This window comes from Ranitomeya variabilis, chromosome 6 (assembly GCF_051348905.1).
Source record: "Ranitomeya variabilis isolate aRanVar5 chromosome 6, aRanVar5.hap1, whole genome shotgun sequence".
Classification (NCBI taxonomy): domain Eukaryota; kingdom Metazoa; phylum Chordata; class Amphibia; order Anura; family Dendrobatidae; genus Ranitomeya; species Ranitomeya variabilis.
The window spans coordinates 247,065,511-247,093,466 of NC_135237.1; the positions used below are offsets into that span (position 1 = coordinate 247,065,511).

A 27,956-nucleotide genomic window follows, 5' to 3' on the forward strand; every position below is an offset into this window, starting at 1 on the left:
TTTTTTTCCGCGATGCGATTTTTTTCGCGGAAAAAAATGCAACATTTGCACAAGAAATGCGGAATACACTTAAAATAATGGGAGGCATCTGTAAGCATTTTTTTCACATTTTTTTCTCGTATTTATCACGTTTTTATAGCGAAAAAATGCGAAAAAAACGCGAAAAATACTGAACGTGTGCACATGGCCTTAAAGGCATTACTGGACAGTGGCAAAGATAAAAATCATGGCTTCTAAGGGTGGGTTCACATTATGTGTTTTTGTATGTAAGTTGCTTTTTGTTATCCCTGTTTGTCTTACGTGTTTATACACTAACATATCTGCCCCGGCCTCCTGGGGGAGGTGGCGGAGACAGCTTAGGACATATCAGGAGCAAAGCAATGTCGATCTGAGACTTGGGTCTCTCTACTATCAAGAGTTCCCAGGGACAGGGATAGTTAGGGTCCCAGTTCCAGGGATAGTTTCAGGCCCCCCTACCTTTCCAAAGACCATCACAGCAAGACAAGAAGCGCTGTTCTTCCTTTTCCCATGAGGTGATATTCTACTTCAGCACCCTCAATTAATTGCCCACAAGTATTGAAAAGGCATCTTTATGATGTTCTCCTTGGTGGAATTTAATTTCAACTTTGGTTTTATTCTTGATGGCTTGGCGGTGTACCTGTAGTTATTTCTGTACTGGCTTTTCTATCAAAAATAGTGTTTGATGGATCTTTGTGTTCAAGATGGAAAGTATTTTTAGTGTTAGTTTTCTAATGAATGAATGAAGTTTAAGAAATAGGTCAAACCCTTTACATTTATTAGCTGGAGAAACAGATCAATCTTTTGTCAGGAGTGACGCTCCATTGTCCCTTAGGGTGTGGAATGAGAGGTTAAATATTTTTACTTCATTACCCTGTTTTTTGGTAGGCTCTGTCACTTTGTTTCTGTCTATTTAATGTCTTCATCTGATTCTGCCCCCTTGGTTACCCACTCTTACATTTTTCTTTTCAGTCATTTGGGAGTCACCATCTGAAAAAAACTCAATAATAGTAGACTTAGGACTGTTTCTCAGTGCATAGTATGCTACTGGAATTATTTATCTCAGGAGGAGTAAAAACTCCATTATTGTAAGAAATTAATAAAACTAGTTAGGCAGGAATCAGAAATATCCATAGTTATACATGGACCATTCTCACATACTCTGAGAGGTCATCAATGTTAGTCCTGGACAACTCAATTAAGAGCCCCTTTAAAACACATTACCTTGAATGTTTCAGTTGTCTTGTGTTATAGTACTGATCTAAAAATGAAACATTTACTTGAATGGAAGATAATATCCAGTATCTGGGAGCATTAGCTGAACAATGTGTGGAGCATCGTTGTTCCAGGTCTGAACATTGTTTATAATTGGTTGCCAGAAGAGCAGATAACCCCTGATCAGTGGGGCTGCCAGTTATCGTACCACATTGATCTAAAATTTGTGAACTATCCAATGGATAGGCCATTCAGATGTTAGTCTGAGACTAACCTTTTAAATTCAGTGAATATTTCTTTATGCATTATGCTTTTTTTATATAGCACTTTACAAACAATATCATCGCTGTCCCCAGTGGGACTCACAATCTAAATTCACTATCAGTAAGTCTTTGGAGTGTGGGACGAAACCCACATGAACACAGGGAGACAATACAAACTCCTTGAAGATGGTGTCCTTGGTGGAATTTGAACCCAGGTACCCAGCGCTGCAATGCTAACCACTGAGCCACCATGCTGCCCTCTAATCAATACAGACAAGAAAAAGCCAGTGTTGATTCTTTATAGAAATTAACCAATTAAAAACACTTTTTGCAGAACCTTTTGAGAGAATTTATCAGACCCTCTGAGTTCTAGCTGCAAAAATTTGCAAAATTTGTTGCTCTGGATTTTTTTTCTGAAAAAGGGTGGGTTTTAGCAAAAGAGGTCGGCATAGATTTCATATTTTAGGGCATGGACTAATTAATATGTACCAAATTAATCAATAGCTTTACATCTTAAGCTAGGTAAACAATTTGAGGTCTTAAGTAGTGATGGGCAAGCCCCCTGATGATTGGGATTGGTGTGTTCGCCCTACTTTTTTTTGTAAAGTTCGAGTTCGGGGCCGGAGATGATGCGAACTTGTGTCCGAACCCCGAGCTTGGACTTTACAGATATGAGATTTGGGGCGGGGGGCTGTAAAACAAAGCATAAAATTAAAAATAAACATGATAATTATTAGTGATGAGCGAATATACTCGTTACTCGAGATTTCTCAAGCACGCTCGGGGGTCCTCCGATTATTTTTAGTGCTCAGAGATTTCGTTTTTCTTGCCGCAGCTGAATGATTTACATCTGTTAGCCAGCATAAGTACATGTGGGGATTCCCTAGCAACCAGGCAACCCCCACATGTACTTATGCTGGCTAACAGATGTAAATAATTCAGCTGCGGTAAGAAAAACTAAATCTCCGAGCACTAAAAAATACTCGGATGACCCCCGAGCATGCTCGAGAAATCTCGAGTAACGAGTATATTCGCTCATCACTAATAATTATACTTACTGGTCCAGCGACGAGTCCTCCCGTCCCGCTGTCTCTCAGCCACATCTGCTTCTGGGGCTGCTCATTAACTTCCAGCGGTATTCATTGCAGTCTTCGGCTTTTTCCAGCAGTGTTTGCGCGTCGCTGGACAGGTAAGTATAATGTATGTTATTATATTTATGCTTTTACAGCCTACAGGCACTGGACCCGAACTGTAACATGGGTTTCCCATGGAAACCCGTGTTCGAGACCTTGTGACCGAACACTATGTGATCGGTATGGGTCCAGAACTTTACAGTTTGGATTCGCCCATGCCTAGTCTTAACCCCTTAGTGACAGAGCCAATTTGGTACTTAATGACCGAGCCAATTTTTACAATTCTGACCACTGTCACTTTATGAGGTTATAACTCTGGAACGCTTTATCGGATCCCGCTGATTCTGAGATTGTTTTTTCGTGACATGTTGTACTTCAAGTTAGTGGTAACATTTTTTCGATATTACTAGCGATTATTTATGAAAAAAATGGAAATATGGCGAAAATTTTTACAATTTTGCAATTTTCAAACTTTGTATTTTTATGCCCTTAAATCAGAGAGATATGTCACAAAAAATAGTTAATAAATAACATTTCTCACATGTCTACTTTACATCAGCACAATTTTGGAAACAATTTTTTTTTTTTTGTTAGGGAGTTATAAGGGTTAAAAGTTGACCAGCAATTTCTCATTTTTACAACACCATTTTTTTTTAGGGACCACATCACTTTTGAAGTGATTTTGAGGGGTCTATATGGTAGAAAATAACCAAGTGTGACACCATTCTAAAAACTGCACCCCTCAAGCTGCTCAAAACCACATTCAAGAAGTTTATTAACCCTTTACGTACTTCACAGGAACTAAAACAATGTGGAAGAAAAAAATGAACATTTAACTTTTTTTTGCAAACATTTTACTTCAGAACCATTTTTTTTAATTTTCACAAGTGTAAAAACAGAAATTTAACCACAAATTTTGTTGTGCAATTTTTCCTGAGTACGCCGATACCCCATATGTGGAGGTAAACCACTGTTTGGGCGCACCGCAGAGCTTGGAAGTGAAGGAGCACCGTTTGACTGTTTCAATGCAGAATTGGCTGGAATTGAGATCGGACGCCATGTCGCGTTTGGAGAGCCACTAATGTGCCTAAACAGTGGAAACCCCCCACAAGTGACACCATTTTGGAAACTAGACCCCCCAAGGAACTTATCTAGATGTGTGGTGAGCACTTTGAACCCCCAAGTGCTTCACAGAAGTTTATAACGTAGAGCCGTGAACATAAAAAATCTCATTTTTTCTACAAAAATGATCTTTTTGCCCCCAAATTTTTATTTTCACAAGGGTAACAGGAGAAATTAGACCACAAAAGTTGTTGTGCAATTTCTCCTGAGTACGTCGATACCCCATATATGGGGGTAAACCACTGTTTGGGCGCACCGCAGAGCTTGGAAGAGAAGGAGTGTCGTTTTACTTTTTCAATGTAGAATTGGCTGGAATTGAGATCGGACGCCATGTCACGTTTGGAGAGCCGCTGATGTGCCTAAACAGTGGAGACCCCCCACATATGACACCATTTTGGAAACTAGACCCCTTAAGGAACTTTTCTAGATGTGTGGTGAGCACTTTAAACCCCCAGGTGCTTCACAGAAGTTTATAACGTAGAGCCGTGAAAATAAAAAAATTGCATTTTTTCTACAAAAATGATCTTTTTGCCTCCAAATTTTTATTTTACCAAGGGTAACAGGAGAAAATGGACCCCAGAAGTTGTTGTACAATTTGTCTTGAGTACGCCGACACCCCATATGTGGGGGTAAACCACTGTTTGGGCGCATGGCTGAGCTCGGAAGCAAAGGAGCGCCATTTGACTTTTCAATGCAAAATTGACTGGAATTGATATTGGACGCCATGTCGCGTTTGGAGAGCCCCTGATGTGCCTAAACAGTAGAAAACCCCCAAAAGTGACCCCATTTTGGAAACTAGACCCCCCAAGGAACTTATATTGATGTGTAGTGAGAACTTTGAATGCCCAAGTGCATCACAGAAGTTTATAATGCAGAGTCGTGAAAATAAAAAATATATATTTTTTAACAATAAAGATTTTTTAGCCCCCAAGTTTTTATTTTCACAAGGGTAACAAGAGAAATTGGACCCCAAAAGTTGTTGTCCAATTTGTCCTGAGTATGCTGGTACCCCATATGTGGGGGTAAACCACTGTTTGGGCGCACGGCAGAGCTCGGAAGGGAAGGAGCGCCATTTTGGAATGCAGACTTTGATAGAATTGTCTGCGGGCGTTATGTTGGGTTTGCAGACCCCTAATGTACCTAAACAGTAGAAACCCCCAACAAGTGACCCCATTTTGGAAAATAGACCCCCCAAGGAACTTATCTAGATATGTGGTGAGAACTTTGAATGCCCAAGTGCTTCACAGAAGTTTATAATGCAGAGTAGTGAAAATAAAAAATATTTTTTTTCCCACAAAAAAGATTTTCTTAGCCCCCAAATTTTTATTTTCACAAGGGTAACAAGAAAAATTGGACCCCAAAAGTTGTTGTCCAATTTGTCCTGAGTATGCTGGTACCCCATATGTGGGGGTAAACCACTGTTTGGGCACACGGCAGAGCTCGGAAGGGAAGGAGCGCCATTTTGGAATGCAGACTTTGATAGAATTGTCTGCAGGCGTTATGTTGCGTTTGCAGACCCCTAATGTACCTAAACAGTAGAAACCCCCAACAAGTGACCCCATTTTGGAAAATAGACCCCCCAAGGAACTTATCTAGATATGTGGTGAGAACTTTGAATGCCCAAGTGCTTCACAGAAGTTTATAATGCAGAGTAGTGAAAATAAAAAATATTTTTTTTCCCACAAAAAAGATTTTTTTAGCCTCCAAATTTTTATTTTCACAAAGGTAACAAGAGAAATTGGATGCCAATATTTTTTCTCCAATTTGTCCTGAGTATTCTGGTACCCCATATGTGGGGGTAAACCACTGTTTTGGCACACGGCAGAGCTCGGAAGAGAAGGAGCGCCATTTTGGAATTCAGACTTTGATAGAATTGTCTGTGGGTGTTATGTTGCGTTTGCAGAGCCCCTGATGTACCTAAACAGTAGAAACCCCCACAAGTGACCAAATTTTGGAAACTAGACCCCCTAAGGAACTTATCTAGATATGTAGTGAGAACTTTGAAAGCTCAAGTGCTTCACAGAAGTTTATAATGCAGAGTAGTGAAAATTAAAAAATATTTTTTTTTCCAACAAAAAAGATTTTTAGCCCCCAAGTTTTTATTTTCACAAGGGTAACAGGAGAAATTGGACCCCAAAAGTTGTTGTCCAATTTATCCCGAGTACGCTGATGCCCCATATGTGGGGGTAAACCACTGTTTGGGCGCACGGCAGAGCTCAGAAGGGAGGGAGTACCATTTGACTTTTTTAGCGCAAAATTGGCTGTCGTGTTTGGAGACCCCCTGATGTACCTAAACAGTGGAAACCCCCAAATTATAACTCCAACCCTAACTCCAACACACCCCTAACCCTAATCTCAACCCGATCCATAATCCTAATCACAACCCTAACGATAATCACAACCCTAACCCCAAAACAGCCCTAATCTCAACCCTAACCATAACCCTAATCAAAACCCTAAATCCAACACACCCCTAACCCTAATCCCAACCCTAACCCTAATCCCAACCCTAATCCCAAACGTAACACTAATCCAAACCCTAACCCTAATCCCAACTCTAACCCTAACTTTAGCCCCAACCCTAACCATAACTTTAGCCCCCGTCGTCACAAAAAAAGTTCAATGTAACCTTTTTTTTGTACGTCGCGTCCGCCATTTCCGCGCATGCGTGGCCGTAACTCTGCCCCCTCCTCCCCAGGACATAGACTGGGCAACGGATGCGTTGAAAAACTGCTTCCGCTGCCCACGTTGTGCACAATTTTCACAACGTGCGTCGGTACGTCGGGCCGACGCATTGCGACCGCCCCGTACCGACGCAAGTGTGAAAGAAGCCTAAGGCTACTTTCACACTAGCGTCATACTCAGCCCATCGCAGTGTGACGGGCCGACGTACCGACGCTAGCGTGATAAGCGCCGCACAATGGGTGCAGCGGATGCTGTTTTTTCAACGCATCCGCTGCCCCATTGTGAGGTGCGGGGAGGCGGGGACGGAGTTCCGGCCACGCATGCGCGGTCGGAAATGGCGGACACGTCGCACAAAAAAGTTACATGTAGCTTTTTTTGTGCCGACGGTCCGCCAAAGCACGACGCATCCGTCGCACGACGGATGCGACATGTGGCAATCCGTCGCAATGCGTCGCTAATGCAAGCCAATGGAGAAAAAACGCATCCTGCAAGCACTTTTGCATGATGCGTTTTTTCTCCAACGACGCATTGCGACGGAAGCCAAAAAAACGCTAGTGTGAAAGTAGCCTAACCCTAACCCTAGCCCTAACCCTAACCCTAAATTTAGCCCCAACCCTAACCCTAACCCTAACTCTAACCCTAACTCTAACCCTAACCCTAACCCTAACTCTAACCCTAACCCTAACCCTAACCCTAACCCTAACCCTAATTTTAGCCCCAACTCGTCTTCTGCTGCCGGCCGGCAGATGGCAGCAGATGGCGGGCGCACTGCGCATGCGCCCGCCATGATGAAAAAGTTGGCTGGCAGGAGAAGACAGAAGAGGACCCAGGGACACCGGGTGAGTATGTTAGGGTCCCCGAATCCCCCTATTTCTCTGTCCTCTGATGTGCGATCACATCAGAGGACAGAGAATTACAGATCGCTTTTTTTTTTTTTTTTTTTTTTTTTGCGGTCGCCGGTAAACTGTTAATTACCGGCGATCGCAAAACAGGGGTCGGTGCAAACTGACCCCGATCATGTTCTTTGGGGTCTCGGCTACCCCCGGCAGTCGAGACCCCAAAGATCTTCCGGGTGCCGGGTGGCGGGCGTACTGCGCGTGCGCCCGCCATTTTTTCCCGGAAAAAAGATGGCGGCGCCCATCGGGAGCCACGAGGAGCACCGGGGGAGATAGGTGAGTATTGGGGGCTATCGGGGGCCATCGGGGACCCTATTTCTCTGTCCTCCGATGTGCGATCACATCGGAGGACAGAGAAATTAAAAGGCAAATCGCGTTTTTTTTGTTGTTGTTGCGACCGCCGGTAAACGGTTAATTACTGGCGATCGCAACTCGGGGGTCGGTAAAAACCCCCCGAATCATGTTCTCTGGGGTTTCGGCTACCCTCGGCAACCGAGACCCCAGAGAAAATCCGACTCTGGGGGGCGCTATTCACTTTTTCCACAGCGCCGTTAATTAACGGCGCTGTGGTTTAAGTACCCTTAGCGGCCGCCGTTAAAAGGCGTATAGGCGGTCGTTAAGGGGTTAAATAGCTAGATTTAAATATTTAATTTCATGAATATTAACAAGAACTGTAGGCATCTGAGAGTGCAAGTAACACCCAATTTGCAATGATTCGATCACTTACATCTCTATTATAGTCATAAAAGTTGTGAAGTACCTAATTAAAATGAGTATTAAAAGTTGTAAAAAAAAATAGCTCTCACTTTAATGTGCTGTTGATAACATAGTAAATTGCAGAATAGTGTGTTTGTGTGGGTGAAATATGTGTGTGTGTGTGTGTGTGTGTGTGTGTGTGTGTGTGTGTGTGTGTGTGTGTGTGTGTGTGTGTGTGTGTGTGTGTGTGTATTTGCAGCGATGTATATTGTCTTGTTTATAGAAATTCTAAAGGCAGCAAACCAGGTGTATGCAATAATCCAAGTAAAGTGTGTTTTCCCTTCCTTTATTATAGAAATTGGTTTTGATTTTCCTGTAATGTTCATTATTACTCATTAAGTAAAGCACAGCATGCAATGTGAAGTGATGGTTATTTGCATTCAGTAAAATAAGTGTAAATAACACATCAATTAATGCAAATTCACTTTCATCCAGTTTTCTACATTTTTTTAGTTGGATTAAAGTTAAAATGTAAATACTCTCATTAGATGATGGAAAAATTGCATATGGTCTTTGTTCCTAGCTGCAAGGCAAGCCACATGAGCATAGCGTACTGAGTAAGAGATATTCATACTACCTCTATGCTCTAATTGTAACAGCTAGAGTGAATGGAATAGCGTGTTATTAATCTATATGTGGCAACCACAGAGTGACTTCTACTGAAATAACACTAGGGATCCCTAATTAAGAGTAGGGTTTTGCCTAATATACTGCCTAGGGCAGTTACATTTAGAAACAGGCGAGTCTCAGAGGTAGAGTGCGTGATTTTCTTGAGTTTTAGAACGAAGAAAGTATGGTATATAGCATGCTTTTCACTAAGTATGTAAAGAGTAACATATCATTTAAAATCTGAATATAATATATTGGCCTATCACTCATAAATGCCATGAGATTAGCTACCTTTCATTTAGAAATAAATACCTCTCAAGCCATTGATTTGTTTATAGGTGCTCTGTGGCTTCACTAAAAGTGACTTTCTATATCACCTCTAGGTCAGAGGTAGAGCTGATGTTATCTGCTATTTATTTTCCTTAGATAGTGCTTATTTTCAGCTTAGCTACAGTAGAACTTTGACCTATGACTACAGTTTAGCTGGAGGGCCTACAGGGGGTCTGTGGTAGTTTAGGACGGACACACATTATGTCATTGGTGCAAGTTGCTGCCTTTTCTGTGCATTAACACAATTCAATCATATGCTATTATGTGCTCAGCAAGTCAGGGCAGGGAGAGCAAGTTGCCATTACAGTAAGGTGAGAGTTAGAGATGAGCAAATCTTATGCTTCCCTCCCTTTGGACATTGTTCACATTTGATGTGTGCGGTTCCAGATCGTTTTTAAGTTTTAATGTGTTTATGTACTGCAATGTGGATGCATTTGATATGTGTTGTGTACAGAATTAGGGATAGAATAGAAGGTAGAATAGGATAATAGTGTGATTAGAATAGAGGGGGCATACTAGAGACAGGGAATAAGAGTATTAGCTTGGGTATAGGCAGCATAGCAGTTTCCCAGACTGGGAGGAGTTACAGAATAGTGTAGTGCAGAACAGTGAAGAACAGAAAAGACACTTCCTGATTAGAGAGCAGAACCCGGGCAGCTATGCCCAGGGAAAGTTGTAATGCAGCAGTGAATTGGGACAGTCTGACAGCTGTGGAGATAAGGTTGCTTTGGCAAGAAGGGGCCCCAGGCTGACTGTCGAGCAGGCAGTCGCCAGCTTAAACAGGACTGTTTCAAGGAGGATCCGAAGCTTATGGCAGGGATTGGGTGAAGCTGAGATGGCGAGCCTGTTACCCTTTAATTCAAGGCTGTACCAGGGGAATGTCAGGAAGCTGGTAGGCCTAAAGGCATGGATGGGACAGAGATTGTCTGGAAAGAGCAGTGATTGCTGGAACAGGACAGGCATCATCCAGGAAAGAGCAGTGATTGCTGGAACAGGACAGGGATTGTCCAGGAAAGGCAGTGATTGCTGGAACAGGACATGGATCGTCCAGGAAAGAGCAGTGATTGCTGGAACAGGACAGGGATTGTCCAGGAAGAGCAGTGATTGCTGGAACAGGGCAGGGATTGTCCAGGAAGAGCAGTGATTGCTGGAACAGGACAGGGATTGTCCAGGAAAGAGCAGTGATTGCTGGAACAGGACAAGGATTGTCCAGGACAGAGCAGTGTTTGCTGGAACAGGACAGGGATTGTTCAGGACAGAGCAGTGCTTGGTGGAACAGGACAGGCATTGTCCAGGAAGAGCAGTGATTGCTGGAACAGGACAGGGATTGTCCAGGAAGAGCAGTGATTGCTTGAACAGGACAGGGATTATTCAGAAAGAGCAGGGATTGCCAGAAGTGAGGCAGAGATTGTCAGAAGCGAGGCAGGAATTGTCAGGAAGAACAGAGGCTGCCGGGAAAGCCTTAGAAATGTCACTCTATATACACTGCGCCGCATCTGTACTGAAAACCCTGTTAATAACTAAAGTTGAACTGTTTGGAATGAACAATGAGTCTGGAGTGGTTTGACCCATGGATCAGGAGCCAGAGTGACAGAACACGAGGGCACTCTGGCAACTAATGTGAGTGTCATGTTACGCACATTACACACATGGCAGAAGGGACATATTGTTTCATCTGTGGGGCACCAGGGTATGGGAACACTACAGTCGTTGCCATGACTACCGCCCTGGCCGCCTTACACATGCTCTAAAAAAAATTCATTTACTTCTGAACATTCTTCTCTGATGTCTTTCCGATTTAACCCTGAGTTTACATAAATCTGAATGAGTTACCTAATCTGAATAACAGCCAGACCAAACCATGGTTTAATAAACAAGATTTTTGCTTTGCAAGTATAATGGACACTCATTGTAGGATTTTATTACCTTTTAACACTTTATACACTAATTGCAATCTACCTGCAAACTCTAACTGCCAATACCTGCAAATCAGACACTTTATGCATTCTCTTTTTTCAACCACCACTCTCTCCCCACTCTTTTCAAAAAATTGTGTAGAAGAGAAGGTGTTTCAACAAAGGGTCTCATATTGGCTGTATATCATAGTTACATAGTTAGTTAGTTACATAGTTATTAAGGGTGAAGGAAGACTTTAAGTCCATCTAGTTCAACCCATAGTTACTTATTCCCTGTCCAGATGATCACCCAAAGTATTCCTACATGAGTAAATGGGAAAGCTTCTGGGAGAATCTCTTCCACCTGGAGTTTGGCAACAGATATGGAGTAATGTATCTACATGTTATGTTTGTTTACAGGGACAACCAGTACAAATTACTCATGTTTTGGTATTGTGAGAAATCAGGTTCCATTTTGTTTCTCAGTCCCCATTTTATGCTGTAAATTCAGCACTCAGAACTTTTGCACAGAAACCTCCCCCTTACACATTCAAAGTCCCAGAGATTCTGGATCAAGCCAGACACTTAGGGTACTGTCACACTCTGCAACTTTCCAACGGTCACGACCAGCGATACGACCTGGCCGTGATCGTTGGAAAATCGTTGTGTGGTCGCTGGAGAGCTGTCACACAGACAGCTCTCCAGCGACCAACGATGCCGAAGGCCCCGGGTAACCAGGGTAAACATCGGGTTGCTAAGCGCAGGGCCGCGCTTAGTAACCCAATGTTTACCCTGGTTACCAGTGTAAAATGTAAAATAACAAACAGTACATACTCACATTCGCGTCCCCCGGCGTCCGTTTCCCTGCACTGACTGAGCGCCGGCCGTAACAGCAGAGCGGTGACGTCACCGCTGTGCTCTGCTCTTACTTTACGGCCGGCAGTCAGTCAGAGCGGGAAGCAGATGGCAAGGGACCTGACGGACACCGGAATGTGAGTATGTAGTGTTTTTTTTTTTTTACTTTTACGATGGTAACCAGGGTAAACATCGGGTTACTAAGCGCGGCCCTGCGCTTAGTAACCCGATGTTTACCCTGGTTACAAGTGAACGCATCGTTGGATCGGTGTCACACACACCGATCCAACGATGACAGCGGGAGATCCAGCGACGAAAGAAAGTTCCAAACGATCTGCTACGACGTACGATTCTCAGCAGGGTCCCTGATCGCTGCTGCGTGTCAGACACAGCGATATCGTATGGATATCACTGGAACGTCACGGATCGTACCGTCGTAGCGACAAAAGTGCCACTGTGAGACAGTACCCTTAGACACAACTATCTCTGAATCCCACAAAACAGTTTCTTGTTTGTTGGCATAAAGCCCTTTCTACCAGGAGTGTACATAAACCCCTCTCGCTTTTAATTAAAGTGGAATCTTATGCTGCACACTACTTGTTTGTGTATTGTATTTATTCTCCAAACTCGTTCATCACACCTCTAATCCGGGCTTGCACATCAATTCTGGTGGGCCCATTGCGCCCACAGTATCATACTTCCTCCCTCCTGCATATCCCTCTTGCATAAACTTCCTCCTGCAGTCCCTAATTGTTGGAAGTGTGGAAATTCAGAAGGTGATCTACCCAATTTGTTTTGGTCATGCACAAATTTTCAAAGTTTCTTGGAAATTGTAAACTTCCTTAATTTTTATTGTTACTGGCCTTTAGATTCCTTTGCATCCAAAATTATGTCTACGTAAAATGTTGCCATTTCAACTAGGTAATAAAATTAACCCCTTTCTGACCTCGGACTTGATAGTATGTCTGAGGTCAGATCCCCGGCTTTGATGCGGGCTCCGGCAGTGAGCTGCATCAAAGCCGGGACATGTCAGCTGTTTTGTACAGCTGACATGTGCCCGCAATAGCAGCTGGTGGAATCGCAATACACCCACCGCTATTAACTAGTTAAATGCCGCTGTCAAACACTGAGCGGCCATTAATCAGCGCTTCCGGCCATCGGGCCAGAAATGAGTGCATTGCTGACCCCCGTTACGTGATCGGGGGTCAGCGATGCATTGGCATGACAACCAGATGTCTATTGAAGACATCTATGGTTGTTGATGCCGGATTGCTTTGAGCGCCACCCTGTGGTAGGTACTCATATCAATACAGTAATTCAGCTACATAGGAGCGATCTATTCATCGCTCCTATGCAGCAGAGCCGATCGAGTTGTGCCAGCTTCTAGTCTCCGATGGGAGCTATTGAAGCATGGCAAAAGTAAAAAAAAATAAGAAAAATATAAACGTTTAAATCACTCCCCTTTCGCCCTATTCAAAATAAAACAATTTAAAAAAATCAAATATACACATATTTGGTATCGCCTCGTTCAGAATCGCCTGATCTATCAATAAAAAAAAGGATTAACCTGATCGTTAAACGGCATAGTGAGAAAAAAATTGGAAAGGCCAGAATTATGTTTTTTTGGTCACCGAGACATTGCATTAAAATGCAATAACAGGCGATCAAAAGAATGTATCTGCACGAAAATGGTATGATTAAAAACATCAGCTCGGCACGCAAAAAATAAGCCCTCACCCAACCCCAGATCATGAAAAATGTGTCTATGAACTCGTAATGACCTGGAGAATCATAATGGCAGGTCCCTTTTAGCATGTAGTGAACCTAGCAAAAAAGCCAAACAAAAAACAAGTGCGGGATTGCACTTTTTTTGCAATTTAAAAGCACTTGGAATTTTTTTCCCATTTTCTAGTACATGACTTGCAAAAACCAATGATGTCGTTCAAAAGTACAACTTGTTCCACAAAATTCCACAAAATATAAGCCCTCACATGGGCATATTGATGGAAAAATAAAAAGTTATAGCTCTGGGAAGGAGCGGAGCAAAAAACGAAAACGCAAAACCGAAAAAAGCTAGCGCCTTGAAGGGGTTAAACAACTTCTATTACACATAACAATGGCTGCTAGATGTCTGACAGCCTGTAAGTGAAAGTATTTTGGAGTAAAATGGGCTCTATTGGACACAATATAGGCCAAATATAGGTCAGATAAGGGTAGAGCAGATAACATCAGCTCTACCTCTGACCTAGAGGTGATATAGAAAGTCACTTTTAGCCACAGAGCACCTATAAACAAATCAATGGCTTGACACCGCTGTGCTCTGCTTTACGGCCGGCACTGGCAGTCAGTGCGGGAAGCTGACGACGGGGGACGTGACAGACATCGGAATGTGAGTATGTAGTGTTTTTTTTTTTTTTTTTACTTTTACAATGGTAACCAGGGTAAATATCGGGTTACTAAGCGCGGCCCTGCACTTAGTAACCCGATGTTTACCCTGGTTACCCGGGTGCTGCAGGGGGACTTCGGCATTGTTGAAGACAGTTTCAACGATGCCGAAGTCGCTCCCCTGATCGTTGGTCTCTGGAGAGAGCTGTCTGTGTGACAGCTCCCCAGCGACCACACAACGACTTACCAACGATCACGGCCAGGTCGTATCGCTGGTCGTGATCGTTGGTAAGTCGTTTAGTGTAACGGTACCTTAAGGAGCACTCCATGAAGAAACAATAGCATTTTCTTAAGCTGTTCAAAAATTTCACTTGAGAGACAAAACAGGTGTACTGTACTGGTTCGAAAGTGAAGAAGTAATGGCCTCTCAACTAGTGTTTGCAGCTGGTTTGCTAATTGTGAAATGATTAGGACATTACAAAGGCTTTATATCAAGCCTTCCAAAATGATTCCCTTTTTTTCTGCAGATGAAACAGTTGCTCTGTTTGAACATGAAGAAGTTATGGCTTGTCATCAAGGGTTTTCAAAAAGTAGCCCTGTATTAAGGGCCGTTTCTTGAAGTTACAAACACATGAGAGTACATATCCCGGCATCAGTAGTAATGTGTAGTACTATAATAAAACAGTAGGTATGTGGCTGGCATGGCTGTGCAGTGACTGAAGCAGAACGGAAAACAGGGTAGGTAAGGAGATGTCTTTTTCTTTTTGACAAATGTTAGGTTTTACACATTTGTTGCAGGTCCATTTTGGTATGAAAATTGTACTGACCACCCTCAATAACTTCTCTAACGTGACCCCGGGTACTGACTCCCATAGTAAACTGGGACAGTTCTTGCAACTGGTCTAATTTGTTGACCCAGAAATCCATGTGATCGTGGCTCAGGATATATTTGGCTGAGAAAGGACAGTCTAGGTTAGGATTGCAGCTGGCTGCTCAGACTGTTCGTCAGGTTGTCTGAATGGCTGACAAATCTTCCTCCATCATATCAAATATACTGTACATGCTTCTGCTGCTGCCTCAGCCACTTGTTGGCCTATCCCTGCAACAGGCGGGGAGCATTGTGTCTGCATGAATCACAGAGGGGTCTGTTGGCTAGCCACTAAGGTGTCAGAAGTTAGCAGAACAAGCAACAGAGCTTAAACTGATAGTAAGCCCATTTGAACTCTCTTTCAGAAGCTGGAAAAAAAATCCCACATTTTGCTTATATCAAGGGTCTAACAGCATGGCTATCCAATAGTCATCACTTTTCTTCATGAAAACAATACACATGTCCTCTCACAAACATCTTAGCATACAGCTTGCCATCCCCAACAGCACAATTAAAGGCTCTTTTGTTTCATTGTCATACTACCACTGTGACGGTTGGTTTACATTGCCAGCGCCATGGTGATCATCATTTTTACTCTGATTGTCTGGCTCCTCACCTGCCAGCACCAAGTTAGTGTCCTCCTCCACTTCCACATGCTCCTTTTCCTCTTACTCCTCTTCCTCCTCCAAACCATGTGACATCGACCTTTAGATTCACAACCGACACAGATGCAAATTGATATTCTTCCTCCATCCATTTTTGCATGCCCGTGAGTGTTGCCCGTCTTTCCTCATATGCAGCCCAGCTGACTGCGCCTGCGCAGCCGCCCTGCCTGTGAATCCCCGCCCCACAATGTGAATAAATCATAAGTCACTGCAGGGCTGGGATTCACAGGCAGGGCGGCCGCACAGGCGCAGTCAGCTGGACTGCATATGAGGAAAGACAGGCAGCGCTCACTGCGCCTGCACCAGGCAGGGAAAAAGAGCACAGGCGCCGGCTATTTTGAAAACAGCGGTGAGGAGGAGGCAGCGCCCGGCGCCAAGAAGATGTGAGTGACAGCTGTGTGGTGTCTAAAGCAGGGGGGAAACGCCTGCCTCCTTGACTGAAGACCAGGTATTTCTGACAAATTAAAAAACAGATTATTTCTCTAGTTACAGCACCCAGAACTAAAAGAGCCACCTTGTCAGAATGCAGCATTACTGCTGCACAAGGTGGCTCTTTTAGTTTGAAACGACTGGGGGGGGTGACAGGTTCCTTTTAAGCACATTTTGATCACTTAGAGCCACATTATGCCCTTCAGTTACCAGATACATTGCCATCTGGACAAGCTCAAAGTCTAAGTGTAGTATTAAGATCAGTGGTGTAACTACAAAGCTATGGGCCCCGGTAAGAACTTCCAAATGGGACTTCCCCCCACATTCCCCTAGATACGCCTCGGACTGTTGCAGGAATCTCCTGCACTGCAACATGGTGTTGGGTGCCAGCACAGCCCGCACAGTGGTATATCCAGCACAGCCCACACAGTGGTATATCCAGCACAGCCCGCACAGTGGTATATCCAGCACAGCCCGCACAGTGGTTTATAGAGCACAGCCCGCACAGTGGTATATAGAGCACAGCCCGCACAGTGGTATATCCAGGACAGCCCGCACAGTGGTATATCCAGGACAGCCCGCACAGTGGTATATCCAGCACAGCCCGCACAGTGGTATATCCAGCACAGCCCGCACAGTGGTATATCCAGCACAGCCCGCACAGTGGTATATAGAGCACAGCCCGCACAGTGGTATATAGAGCACAGCCCGCACAGTGGTATATCCAACACAGCCCGCACAGTGGTATATAGAGCACAGCCCGCACAGGGGTATATAGAGCACAGCCCGCACAGTGGTATATAGAGCACAGCCCGCACAGTGGTATATCCAACACAGCCCGCACAGTGGTATATAGAGCACAGCCCGCACAGGGGTATATAGAGCACAGCCCGCACAGGGATATATAGAGCACAGCCCGCACAGGGATATATAAAGCACAGCCCGCACAGGGATATATAGAGCACAGCCCGCACAGGGATATATAGAGCACAGCCCGCACAGGGATATATAGAGCACAGCCCGCACAGGGATATATAGAGCACAGCCCGCACAGGGATATATACAGCACAGCCCGCACAGTGGTATATCCAGCACAGCCCGCACAGTGGTATATAGAGCACAGCCCGCACAGGGATATATACAGCACAGCCCGCACAGGGATATATAGAGCACAGCCCTCACAGGGATATATAGAGCACAGCCCGCACAGGGATATATACAGCTCAGCCTGCACAGGGATATATAGAGCACAGCCCGCACAGGGATATATACAGCACAGCCCGCACAGGGATATATACAGCACAGCCTGCACAGGGATATATACAGCACAGCCCGCACAGGGATATATACAGCACAGCCCTCACAGGGATATATACAGCACAGCCCGCACAGGGGTATATAGAGCACAGCCCGCACAGGGATATATACAGCACAGCCCGCACAGGGATATATACAGCACAGCCCACATCTCATCCCCCCCCCCCGATAATGGCCCCACAGTTAAAAAGAAAAAAAAACAACTCACCTTTCCTTTTGCCCGCGCTGCTCCCGTCGGCTGCAGTCTGCCCAGGACACAGCAGGTGCGTGATGATATGACGTCATCGCGCAGCCGCAGTGTACTATCAGAGGCAGAGCGGGGAATGATGGGAGAGGGAGCGTCAGGTGACGCTCTCTCCGACATCATTGCATTGAACTATACCGGTGTCATAGACGCCGGTATAGTTAAATGCGGTGGCGGCGGCGGAACTGGCGGGGGGCGGGCGGGCGGGGGGGAACAGTGCAGCGGGCGGCCCACTACTGGCACCGGCCCTTCTGGCATTTGCCAGAAGTGCCCGATGGCCAGTCCGGCCCCGCAATGGCGACCGCGGTACTTACGCCCCTGATTAAGATCATTATTATCGACCTAGGTTATCTTGAGCATTAAAATAAATAATTTTAGAAAAATACTCTATGAAATATTTTTTTAAATGGTTCTTTTAGAAATTTACAACCATGCAGGACCTAATGTTTTCTGGTGCAGTAAGCAAACAGGTTATTAATATTAACAAGTGGTTTGTTATGAAAAGGGCTGCCACTAGGAATTTCGGGTCCCATACTGGCAAAATATTCAGGGCCCCCTTGAGACACCACCCAGGCTCCACCCCAGCCCCACCTCCACTCCTCCAACTGTCCACAGTCCCACCGCTCTCTCTTGGAAAAATGCCTCTTCTCACCAGTCATACTTTAACAGTTCCCATCACCAGATCACAAACATAGCCAGCAGCTTTTGTTTTGGCCAAAAAGATATTTTAATCTGCCACAACAACAAGGTAGACTCTTTTGGCCGGCCCTACTCTACTCTAACTTATTAAACATGTGTTAAAATATGCAATACAATTTAGGAATTTTTTTTTCAATTTTTAAAATGACCAATAATAACACATACAAGGGACAAATTCCTCTGCACCATGACCAGACCATATATTACCATCACATAGTGACCTATAATACCACTTATAAGGAACAAACACAGCCACACCATGGCCGGACAACGTATTACCACCACATAGTGACCAAATACTACAATACTGATCATTAATAAAAAACACAATACTAATATGACCATAAGTGCCAGCATACGCATGAGATCTGTACTTAGTATTCAGTGTCCGTGTACAGGTAATACAGTGGTCACCGGTGACATACACAGAAGCTCTATTTATATTGTACATGTTATATAGTGATCAATGACATTATACACAGGAGTTCTGTATACAGTGTCAGTGTACAGGTAATACAGTGATCGCTGGTGACATTGTACACAGGAGCTTTGTGTATATCGTCAGTGTACAGTTAACACAGTGATCACTAGTGACATTGTACACATGACCTCTGTATATAGTGTACAGTGTATAGTGTCAGTGTACAGGTACCACACTGACTCACCAGTGACGTCTCTAGGTGAAGTCCTTCATTTTCCCTTTTCATCTTCATCCAGCACAGACCGCCATCACTTCTTCCATCCAGGGCTCATCTCTGCAGGAAATAACAGTTATCAAGAGCACCGCTTGCAGAGCACATTACTTAATTTTTTCCCAAATTTAGTACTACACCAGATGAAGAAAAAAGATGACATAGTCTTGGTCGGCACAGTAACAGTACCCCCCATTTAAAACAGTATCCTCAAAAAATAAAATAAATACATCACTTAATTAGCCCCTATAGTAATAATATCCCCCATCATATCCCCGTGTATCTCCTTCCTGGCTCCAGCCATATGTTCTCCCATCCTGCCCACATGAGTATCCATTCTGCCCCATGTGATGTCCCATCCTGTCACATCTGTCCCATGATCATACCCCATCTGTCTCATAATCCTGCCCCATCTGTGCCATGATCCTGCCCCATCTGTCCGATGATCCTGCACCATGTGGCTTCATCCTGCCCCATGATCCTGCCCCATCTGTCTCCATCCTGCCCCATCTGTCTCCATCCTGCCCCATGATCCTGTACCATCTGTCTCCATCCTGCCCCATGATCCTGCTCCATCTGCCTCCATCCTGCCCCAAGATCCTGCACCATCTGTCTCCATCCTGCCCCATGATCCTGCACCATCTGTCTTCATTCTGTCACATGTCTCCATCCTGCCCCATGATCCTGCCCCATCTGTCTCCATCCTGACCCATGTTCCTTCCCCATCTCTCGCCATCTTGCCCCATGTCTCCATCCTGCACCGTGTCTCCATCCTAGACCATGTCTCTATCCTGCCCCATGATCCTGCACCATGTATCTCCATCCTGCCCCATCTGTCTCCATCCTGCCCCATGTCCCTGCCCCATCTGTGTCCATCCTGTCCCATCTGTAACCATCCTGCCACATGATCCTGCCCCATCTGTCTCCATCCTGCTCATTTTCATGCCCCATCTGTCTCATCCTGCCCCATGTCTCCATCCAGCCCCATGTCTCCATCCTGCACAATGTTTCCAATCTGCACCGTGCTTCTATCCTGCACCATGTGTTTTCATCCTGCCCCATGTCTCCATCCTGCCCTGTGTCTCCATCCTGCCCTGTGTCTCCATCCTGTCCCATGTCTCCATCTTGCACCATGTATTTCCATCCTACCCCATGTCTCCATCCTGCACTATGTATCCATCCTGCACTATGTGTTTCCATCGTGCACCATGTCTCCATCCTCCCCCATGTATTTCCATCCTGCCCTATGTCTCCATCCTGCACCATGTTTCCATCCTGCACCATGTCTCCATCCTGCACCATGTGTTTCCATCCTGCAACATGTCTCCATCCTGCACCATGTGTCTACATGCTACTCCATGTCACATTGTGCATGATAATGGGGCAGGATGGAAACTCACGGTCCATGTGTCTCGATCCTGCCATCAAAATATATTTTGGCTTGCCGCTTTTATTAAAAATAAAAAAAACTTTCTTCTTGCCTTGCCGCAGTCCAGCTGCGATGTTCCCTCCAGGCAGTTCAAGCACGGACTCGCCGGCGAATGTCAATGATGTCATACACTGGTGACATATGCGCTGACATCAGCTGCCAGCTTCTAATTGGCTGGCGGCTTTTAACTATTTCCGTGCAGGCCTGCACAGCAATAGAATCTAACTGAACCTGTGTCTTGTCAGGGGCCCGGTGAGCAGAAGAGATGGAGCCCACTGCAGGCCCCTTCTGCTCATAAGGCCCTATATGCCAGTCAAGGCAGTAATGCCCTGATGGTGGCCCTGGTTATGAACTATTCTCAGGATAGGTCTTCAGTATAAGATTGCTGGTTGCCAGCATCCTAATCTATCGGGTGTTATTTGTTCCAGCAGCAGCAGGATGAAAGCATTGATTGGTAACAGAACAGCAAATTGGAGGAGGTGTCAGACCCCTACTCATCCGATACGGATGACCTATCTTAAGGATCATATAAGTTGCCCTGAAAAGAATATATTTCTGTTAAATGTAAAGAATAATTGATTTTTAAATACAGGTATTAAACTACGTTTTCATCTTTTCTTTCAGATGTTACTTACCTTGATCACATTGGTACAACTTTATTTCCTGAAAGTCTTCTTCAATCATTTGCCACTGATATGTTGGAAAATGTTTATGGTGAGGATAAGTACTCTCTTTTTTTACAATGTCATGAAAGCACTGCAACCAATTGTTAAATCAGTCCCCCTTAATGTGGAGGAATGTTACCATTGCTGAAGTTTTTTGAATATTTGTTGTTAATGAGGACGGATAAATGTAAATGTAACTCGCAACCGAGCTTTAATAGCTTTCTTGAAATAAGTCTTGGGAGTTATATGGGTAAATTTTAGAACATCTGCCTTTTAATTGAAAGAAATTTATAGTGTGAATACTGAATACCAAGCTAAACTATCAAGTAACCTCTATGCTATTAGAAGAGGTGTCCTTTGAAACATGATCATTTACTGTGTAAATTAGGCAATCCTATTATGTATATTTCCAACATAGTTATACAACACTAAATTTAATTAATCATTTTTAATATGTACACTCCAGACAGAGCATAAAAGAACTTCTTTTGTGTTAATTATTTTTCAAGCTATGCAATCTGAATTACTTTTCAATGCACAGTCTGAAATTAGTTGTGGGTAAGAGCAGAAGAAATGTCAGAAAATAATATTCTGCAGAACTAGTAGTAGATGATCACAACACACCTCAAGCAGATGTGGCTAGAAAATCAACAGTAAGTGAATTTAAAAGATGTTTGGCATAAACATATCATATATCTATCCTAAGATGAAAACAAAAATATTATAATAAAAGGCTTGATAGACCAAGTGGTATTTTTTCTATTGTCTTCTATTTTTCTCTTTATAAGGCTGGTTTCACACTTGCGTTGGGCAGAGCTGCAGATTGCTGCGTATTTCGTCCGTTAAGCCCCGCCCACTGCTGCACCTCTTCCATTCAGCTCCGCCTATGTCGGCATGCATCCTGTATACCTATCTTTAACATTGGGTATGCAGGCCATGCGAATGTATGCGGATGCCTCCGCATGCGTTGTTTTCATGCTGCACCGACCGCAAAAAAATGCAACATATTGCGTTCGGTGCAGTTCGGCGCAGCATCAAAACAACGCATGCCGAGGCATCCGCATACATTTGCATGGTCTGCTTACCGAATGTTAAAGATAGGTACGCAGGATGCATGCCGACCTAGGCGGAGCTGAATGGAAGAGGTGCGGCAGTGTGTGGGGCTTAACGGAGGAACAACACAGCCCTCCGCAGCTCTGCCCATCGCAAGTGTGAAACCAGCCTTACCGTATATACTACTTTTTTTTTAATCATTTCTTGATATTTATCCAATACATAGACTTCAATCAACATCTAGCTACACACAGCTCTTAATTTTAATCTACTGTATATCTTGATACTAATATGTTGCAAAATCTGTAATACATTGAAATGGAAAAAATCTTATAGTTCACCTAGGAATAACAGCAATTTTTCCAAAAGTAAAGCTGACAAAGTACTTTAACGCTATGTTAATTTCACCAAATTTGTTAGGAATACAATTATGTGGCACTTACTAATAAATAGTGGATATGAATATTCTATGCCGTTTTTTCTTCATGTAGAAAATCATATCAAGAAGACTCATTACAAGTTTATCTACCATCATTGTCACCCATTTCGCCAAACAAAAATAGCTAAAATAATGTAATTGCATAAATATGCCCACCATTAAAATAATACTTTGTCGAAGTACCATTTAAATTTATGACAGCATTCAGTCTTTCTGGGTAGCATGGCACAAATACAATTCACTATCTCTGCCCAATTTTCATTATATAGTTTTCCAAATCTGTCAGATTGGGAGGGCATGCACTGTGTAAACCCAGAGATTTTCAATTGGATTCAGGCCTGGACGTTGGCTGGGCCATTAAAAACTTTCATCTACTTCTAGTAAAGCTATTCTTTTGTTGATTTGGAGGTACGCATGTTGTCATGCTGAAAGGTGAAATTCATCTTCAGCTTTTTAGCAGAGGCCTGAAGGTTTTGTTTTAAAATTGACTGATGCTTGGAACTATTCATACATTTCTCTAGCTTGGCTAAAGCTCCAGTTCCAGTTGCTGAAAAACATCAGTGAAGCATAATGCAAGCTCCACCATGCTTCACCGGGGCCAGGCTGGTAATTCTGGCAGATGCCAGATGGGCCGGTCTGACAGTGGGTCACATTGTCTGCTATGCTGTTAACAGTATGAGGGTCCACAGTGCACTGATACTGTTAACAGTTGAGACGGAGCACAGAGCTACTGGCTCCATGCTATAACACTTACCCCTGCAAGGCCTCTTTTATGAATTTCTAACTGCAGTCTGCCAGAGGCTGGCATCACTCAGGTGACATTGGAAGTGCAATTTCATCACTGAACTCTGCTAGTTTATATTTTTATTTTTGCTGGGCTGTGTGGGACAATCATACTAGATAGGGGGCTGTAGAGTGGACCAACATACTACAGTATATCAGGGACTGTGGTGGGGATCATTATACTATATAAGGGACTGTTGGGTGGACCAGCATACTATATAGTTGGCTGTTTGGGTGACTATTCTACTATATAGGGGGCTGTGAGGTGGATCATTAAACTATATGATGGTCTGTTGGAGTGACTATTATACTATACAGGGAATGGGAGGCAAACCATCATAATATAGAGAGGGATGTTGGGTGGACCATCATATTACACAGAAAAACAATTTCTCTAGTGAAGATACTTGTTAAGATAAAACTTCACGTTTATTTCCTACATGTAAAAAAATGTGACATGCTGGCAGACAAACTAGTACCCCCAAAGCAATCTGACACGCTTCGACTATACAGTCTTATTCATGGTCATGAGACCATGAATAAGACTGTATAGTCGAAATGCATTGGTTTGCTTCGGTGGTACTAGGTGGTCTGCTAGAATGTCAGTTTTTTAATGATCAGCTTGAGAACCATATAGCCTCCCCATGATCAACATGAGACCCATATAGCCTCCCCATGAAAAGCATGAGACCCATATAGCCTCCCTATAATGAGAATGAGACCTACATAGCCTCCCCATGATCAGCATGAGACCCACATATTATCCCCATAATCAGCACGAGACGCACATAGCCTAAGTCCTGTATGTCCGTAGAGCTAGGCCCTGAATAGAGAAGGGGGATAAGCACTGGTCAGTCCCCACTGTAAACTAAATAGAAGAAGGGAGACAAACAAGGGGGAAGCAACTTATCTTGAGCAGACTCAGAGAGGTAACACCAAACGTCCTCCAATAGCACCAGAAAGGAAGTTAGCCGACTGCTATTTCTCCAAGTCTTTACAAGGGAAAATGTGAATATCACTGGTGACTGCCTGAAGCAGACTGAGAGCCTATAAACACCCTGGTCCAGGTGTGTCAATTAGCGCCAGAGGGAGGTTGTACCTGGGTCCAAAAGTCAGGAGGATTAAGAAGGCATCTGCAATGACAAACGCAGAGAACTTCTGCAGCCTGATGCAGAGCGACTGTCTGTAGAATCTGACACACTCGTGACACCCCATGATCAGCAGGAGACCCACATAGCCTCTCCATGATCAACAGGAGACCACATAGCCTCCCCATGATCAACAGGAGACCCACATAGCCTCCCCATGATGATCATGAGACCCACATAGCCTCCCCATAAGCAGCAAGAAACTCTACATAGCATCCCCATGTCCAGTATGAGACTTCACATAGCTTCTCTATGTCTAGCATGAGACCCCACATAGCCTCCCCATAATAAGCAGTAAACCCACATAGCCTCTCCATGTCCAGCTTGAGACTCCATAAAACCTCCCCATGTCCAGCATGAAACCCCCATAGCCTTCCCCTGTCCTGCATGAGAGCCCCATAGCCTCCCCATGTCCAGCTTGAGACTCCATAAAACCTCCCCATGTCCACCATGAGAGCGTCATAGCCTTCTCATATCCAACATGAGAGCCCCATAGCCTTCCCATGTCCAGCATGAGAGCCCCATAACCTTCCCATGTTCAGCATGAGAGCCCCATAGCCTTCCCATGTCCAGCATGACACCCACACAGCCTCCCCATATCCAGCATGAGAACCCCATAGCCTCCTCTTGTACAGCATGAGACCCCATAGCTTTCTCTTGTCTAGCATGAGACCCACACAGCCTGTCCATGTCCAGTATGAGACTCCCATAGCCTCCCAGTATCCAGAAAAACATCGCATACACATGAAAAAAAATCACATACTCACCTCGCTCCCATTTAGCCTCTGCTCACTCTAATGCACTGACTCTCCTCAGTGCACAGCTGAAATAATAAAATGACATCGCATGAGATGTCTCACACACAGATTGGTGGAAGAAGGGGTCAGTGGCCCCTCCTCCAACAATGCATTCATCACTGCCTGCATCCCAAGGATGCAGATAGCTGTGACAGAGGGCGACAGCGGCAGACTTGGTGAGGGCATGGTGCGGCCCATGGGCCAGAGCCACTGTTCTCAGCCCTTTGGCTATCTTGGTCCACAAGATGGGAACAGCCAGAGGGCTGGATGTGGCCCGCTGGCCACACTTGCCGAGGTCTGGGTTAGACACATCTCTTTGTATTGTGCACTGTCAGCTGACAGATCTAACGAGTTGCAATGATTATGAACTGCAATGCATCAGAACAGTGATAACGGAAATAAAGTTACAAGCTCAAAGAGTGACTAAGCAAAACAAGTAAAAAAAGTTATAGAAAATATATAAAAAAAATAAAATAAAGAATGAAAAAATTGTGATATAATGTTACACTACTAAATAGGCATATTTATGGTAAAATGAAAATAAAACAAAAAAGTACACCGATTTGGTAATGCCGGGTCCAAAATTACTTGAAGTATTTTTGCTTCATTAACTACTGCAACTCTTCTAAGGAACGCTAGCACCCATAGATATTAAAAACAATATGAACACATGAGGACCAGACCGGTGATTAAATTGGAGAGTCTGAGCAGAAATAGATACCTCTCTTAGGTGGCTATTTGGCAGATATGCCCCTAACACTCCAAGCTGGGGCTATCAGTGGAAGCCAAAAGAAAGATCAATATGCTGAACACCAAGTGTGTGAAAACAGGATACACTAATACTCGTTTGTCCAGTGTGTGTGTCAGCACAATACGGATCAACCTATATCACCGCAATTCTGATATCAGTGCATAGCCCGCACGTGCTTGAGGCCACCAACTGACACTAATGTACACACACCATCTGTTATCAATATATACACTATTGGTGTTCAGCAGCCACCATGACATAGATACTGTTGAAATTGTTGATACTCATCTGTATCACGCCAGACTTCCCACACCGTCTGTCCTTTCAATATTAATGCCTCAACGCGTTTCGCCTGCCTAGGCTCATCAGGAGGCTCGATGGATTGATAACTTTGTGTCCCACATAGATTGGCTACGTGCCCGCCGATATCTACTCACTTTTATTTCTCCCGCTTGTTACACCGTGTCCAGGCCACTCCCCTTGGCTTCCTGCCTCGTATTCCCATCAACTCTTGCAATTAACTCCCGTGCGCATGCGCGGGCTGGAGCGCAACTGCGCCCGTCTATTCCATACAGGCTCACTACGAGCGTGCGAGCGCTTCCGGTTCATCCGGGAACTACTTCCTGTCTGCGTCATAGTCAGGTGCTCACCGTAAGTGTGTAACTGCAGCCGGTTGCCCAGCAACCCCATGGAAGCGCCTATTTGTTTATATTCTTGCCCCCACTGTTGGGTACCTTCGGAACAGTTCATCAGGGATCTACTTCACAGGACATTGAGGTGCCCGCCGTAGGTATCTGGCTAGATCGGGTTACCTAGTACCATATAGAAACCTTCACACCGGTTAGGGCGGGCCAAGATCCATGCATCTCGACTGGGGTGCGATATCATATATCACTGATCAGGGTAGAAGTGCCATATCCAGAAACCTCGCCCATCAAGCCCCTAATCTGTATCCTTATATGGACTATATCCCTTCAAGGATAAAGATACACCAAATCATTCAAAGAGGTGTAACGGGGAAAACTAAAGAAGGGAAAACGATGTCGAGGTTAGCACTGACCACCTCCATGATAGTGAATCTGACTCCTGCCCATGCCCTAGAGACTACGTGGGCAAGACAAAGAGGGAGTTCAGGAGAAGAGTGGGGGAGCATATGGGAGATATTAGAAATAATCGGGACACCCCACTAGCCAAACATATGCGCTCCCACCATGGTGATGATTTAACGGGAGTCAGATTCACTATCATGGAGGTGGTCAGTGCTAACCCCAGGGGGGGTAATATAGATAAATCAATTCTACGCCGTGAATGTGAATGGATATTTAGAATGGAGTCCCGGGAGCCTCTTGGTTTAAATGAACAGGTTTCATATGCATGTTTTCTGTAAATATTTGTGATATTCTGGAAGGCGCGTTCTCCGTATACCCGTATGTAATAGTAATTTGACAGGGCTTCCGACAACTGAACCATGTAAACTGATGTATAGATTTCTTAGTTTTCAGAAATTATATATATTTATATATTTTATCCTCGACATCGTTTTCCCTTCTTTAGTTTTCCCCGTTACACGTAAATTACCGAGAAAAAAAGCAGGGTTTACCTGTGAGTGCCTTATGTATGCCTGATATCTTGTGGGCGGATAGGGGTGGCTGATATAAAGTGTGACATGCATAGCAAGTTTATCTCTTTGAATGATTTGGTGTATCTTTATCCTTGAAGGGATATAGTCCATATAAGGATACAGATTAGGGGCTTGATGGGCGAGGTTTCTGGATATGGCACTTCTACCCTGATCAGTGATATATGATATCGCAC

At 44.3% G+C, this 27,956-nt stretch overlaps 1 protein-coding gene across 2 annotated transcripts in view; it reads left to right on the top strand.

Annotated features, from left to right (window-relative positions):
- MOCOS (molybdenum cofactor sulfurase) overlaps positions 1 to 27,956 on the top strand; it is a 423,354-nt gene that overhangs the window by 10,308 nt on the left and 385,090 nt on the right. For both annotated transcript variants that reach the window (XM_077269558.1, XM_077269559.1), the window contains exon 2: positions 21,130 to 21,219. In XM_077269558.1, the coding sequence (XP_077125673.1) occupies positions 21,130 to 21,219 (90 nt within the window). The remainder of the gene's footprint in view (positions 1 to 21,129; positions 21,220 to 27,956) is intronic.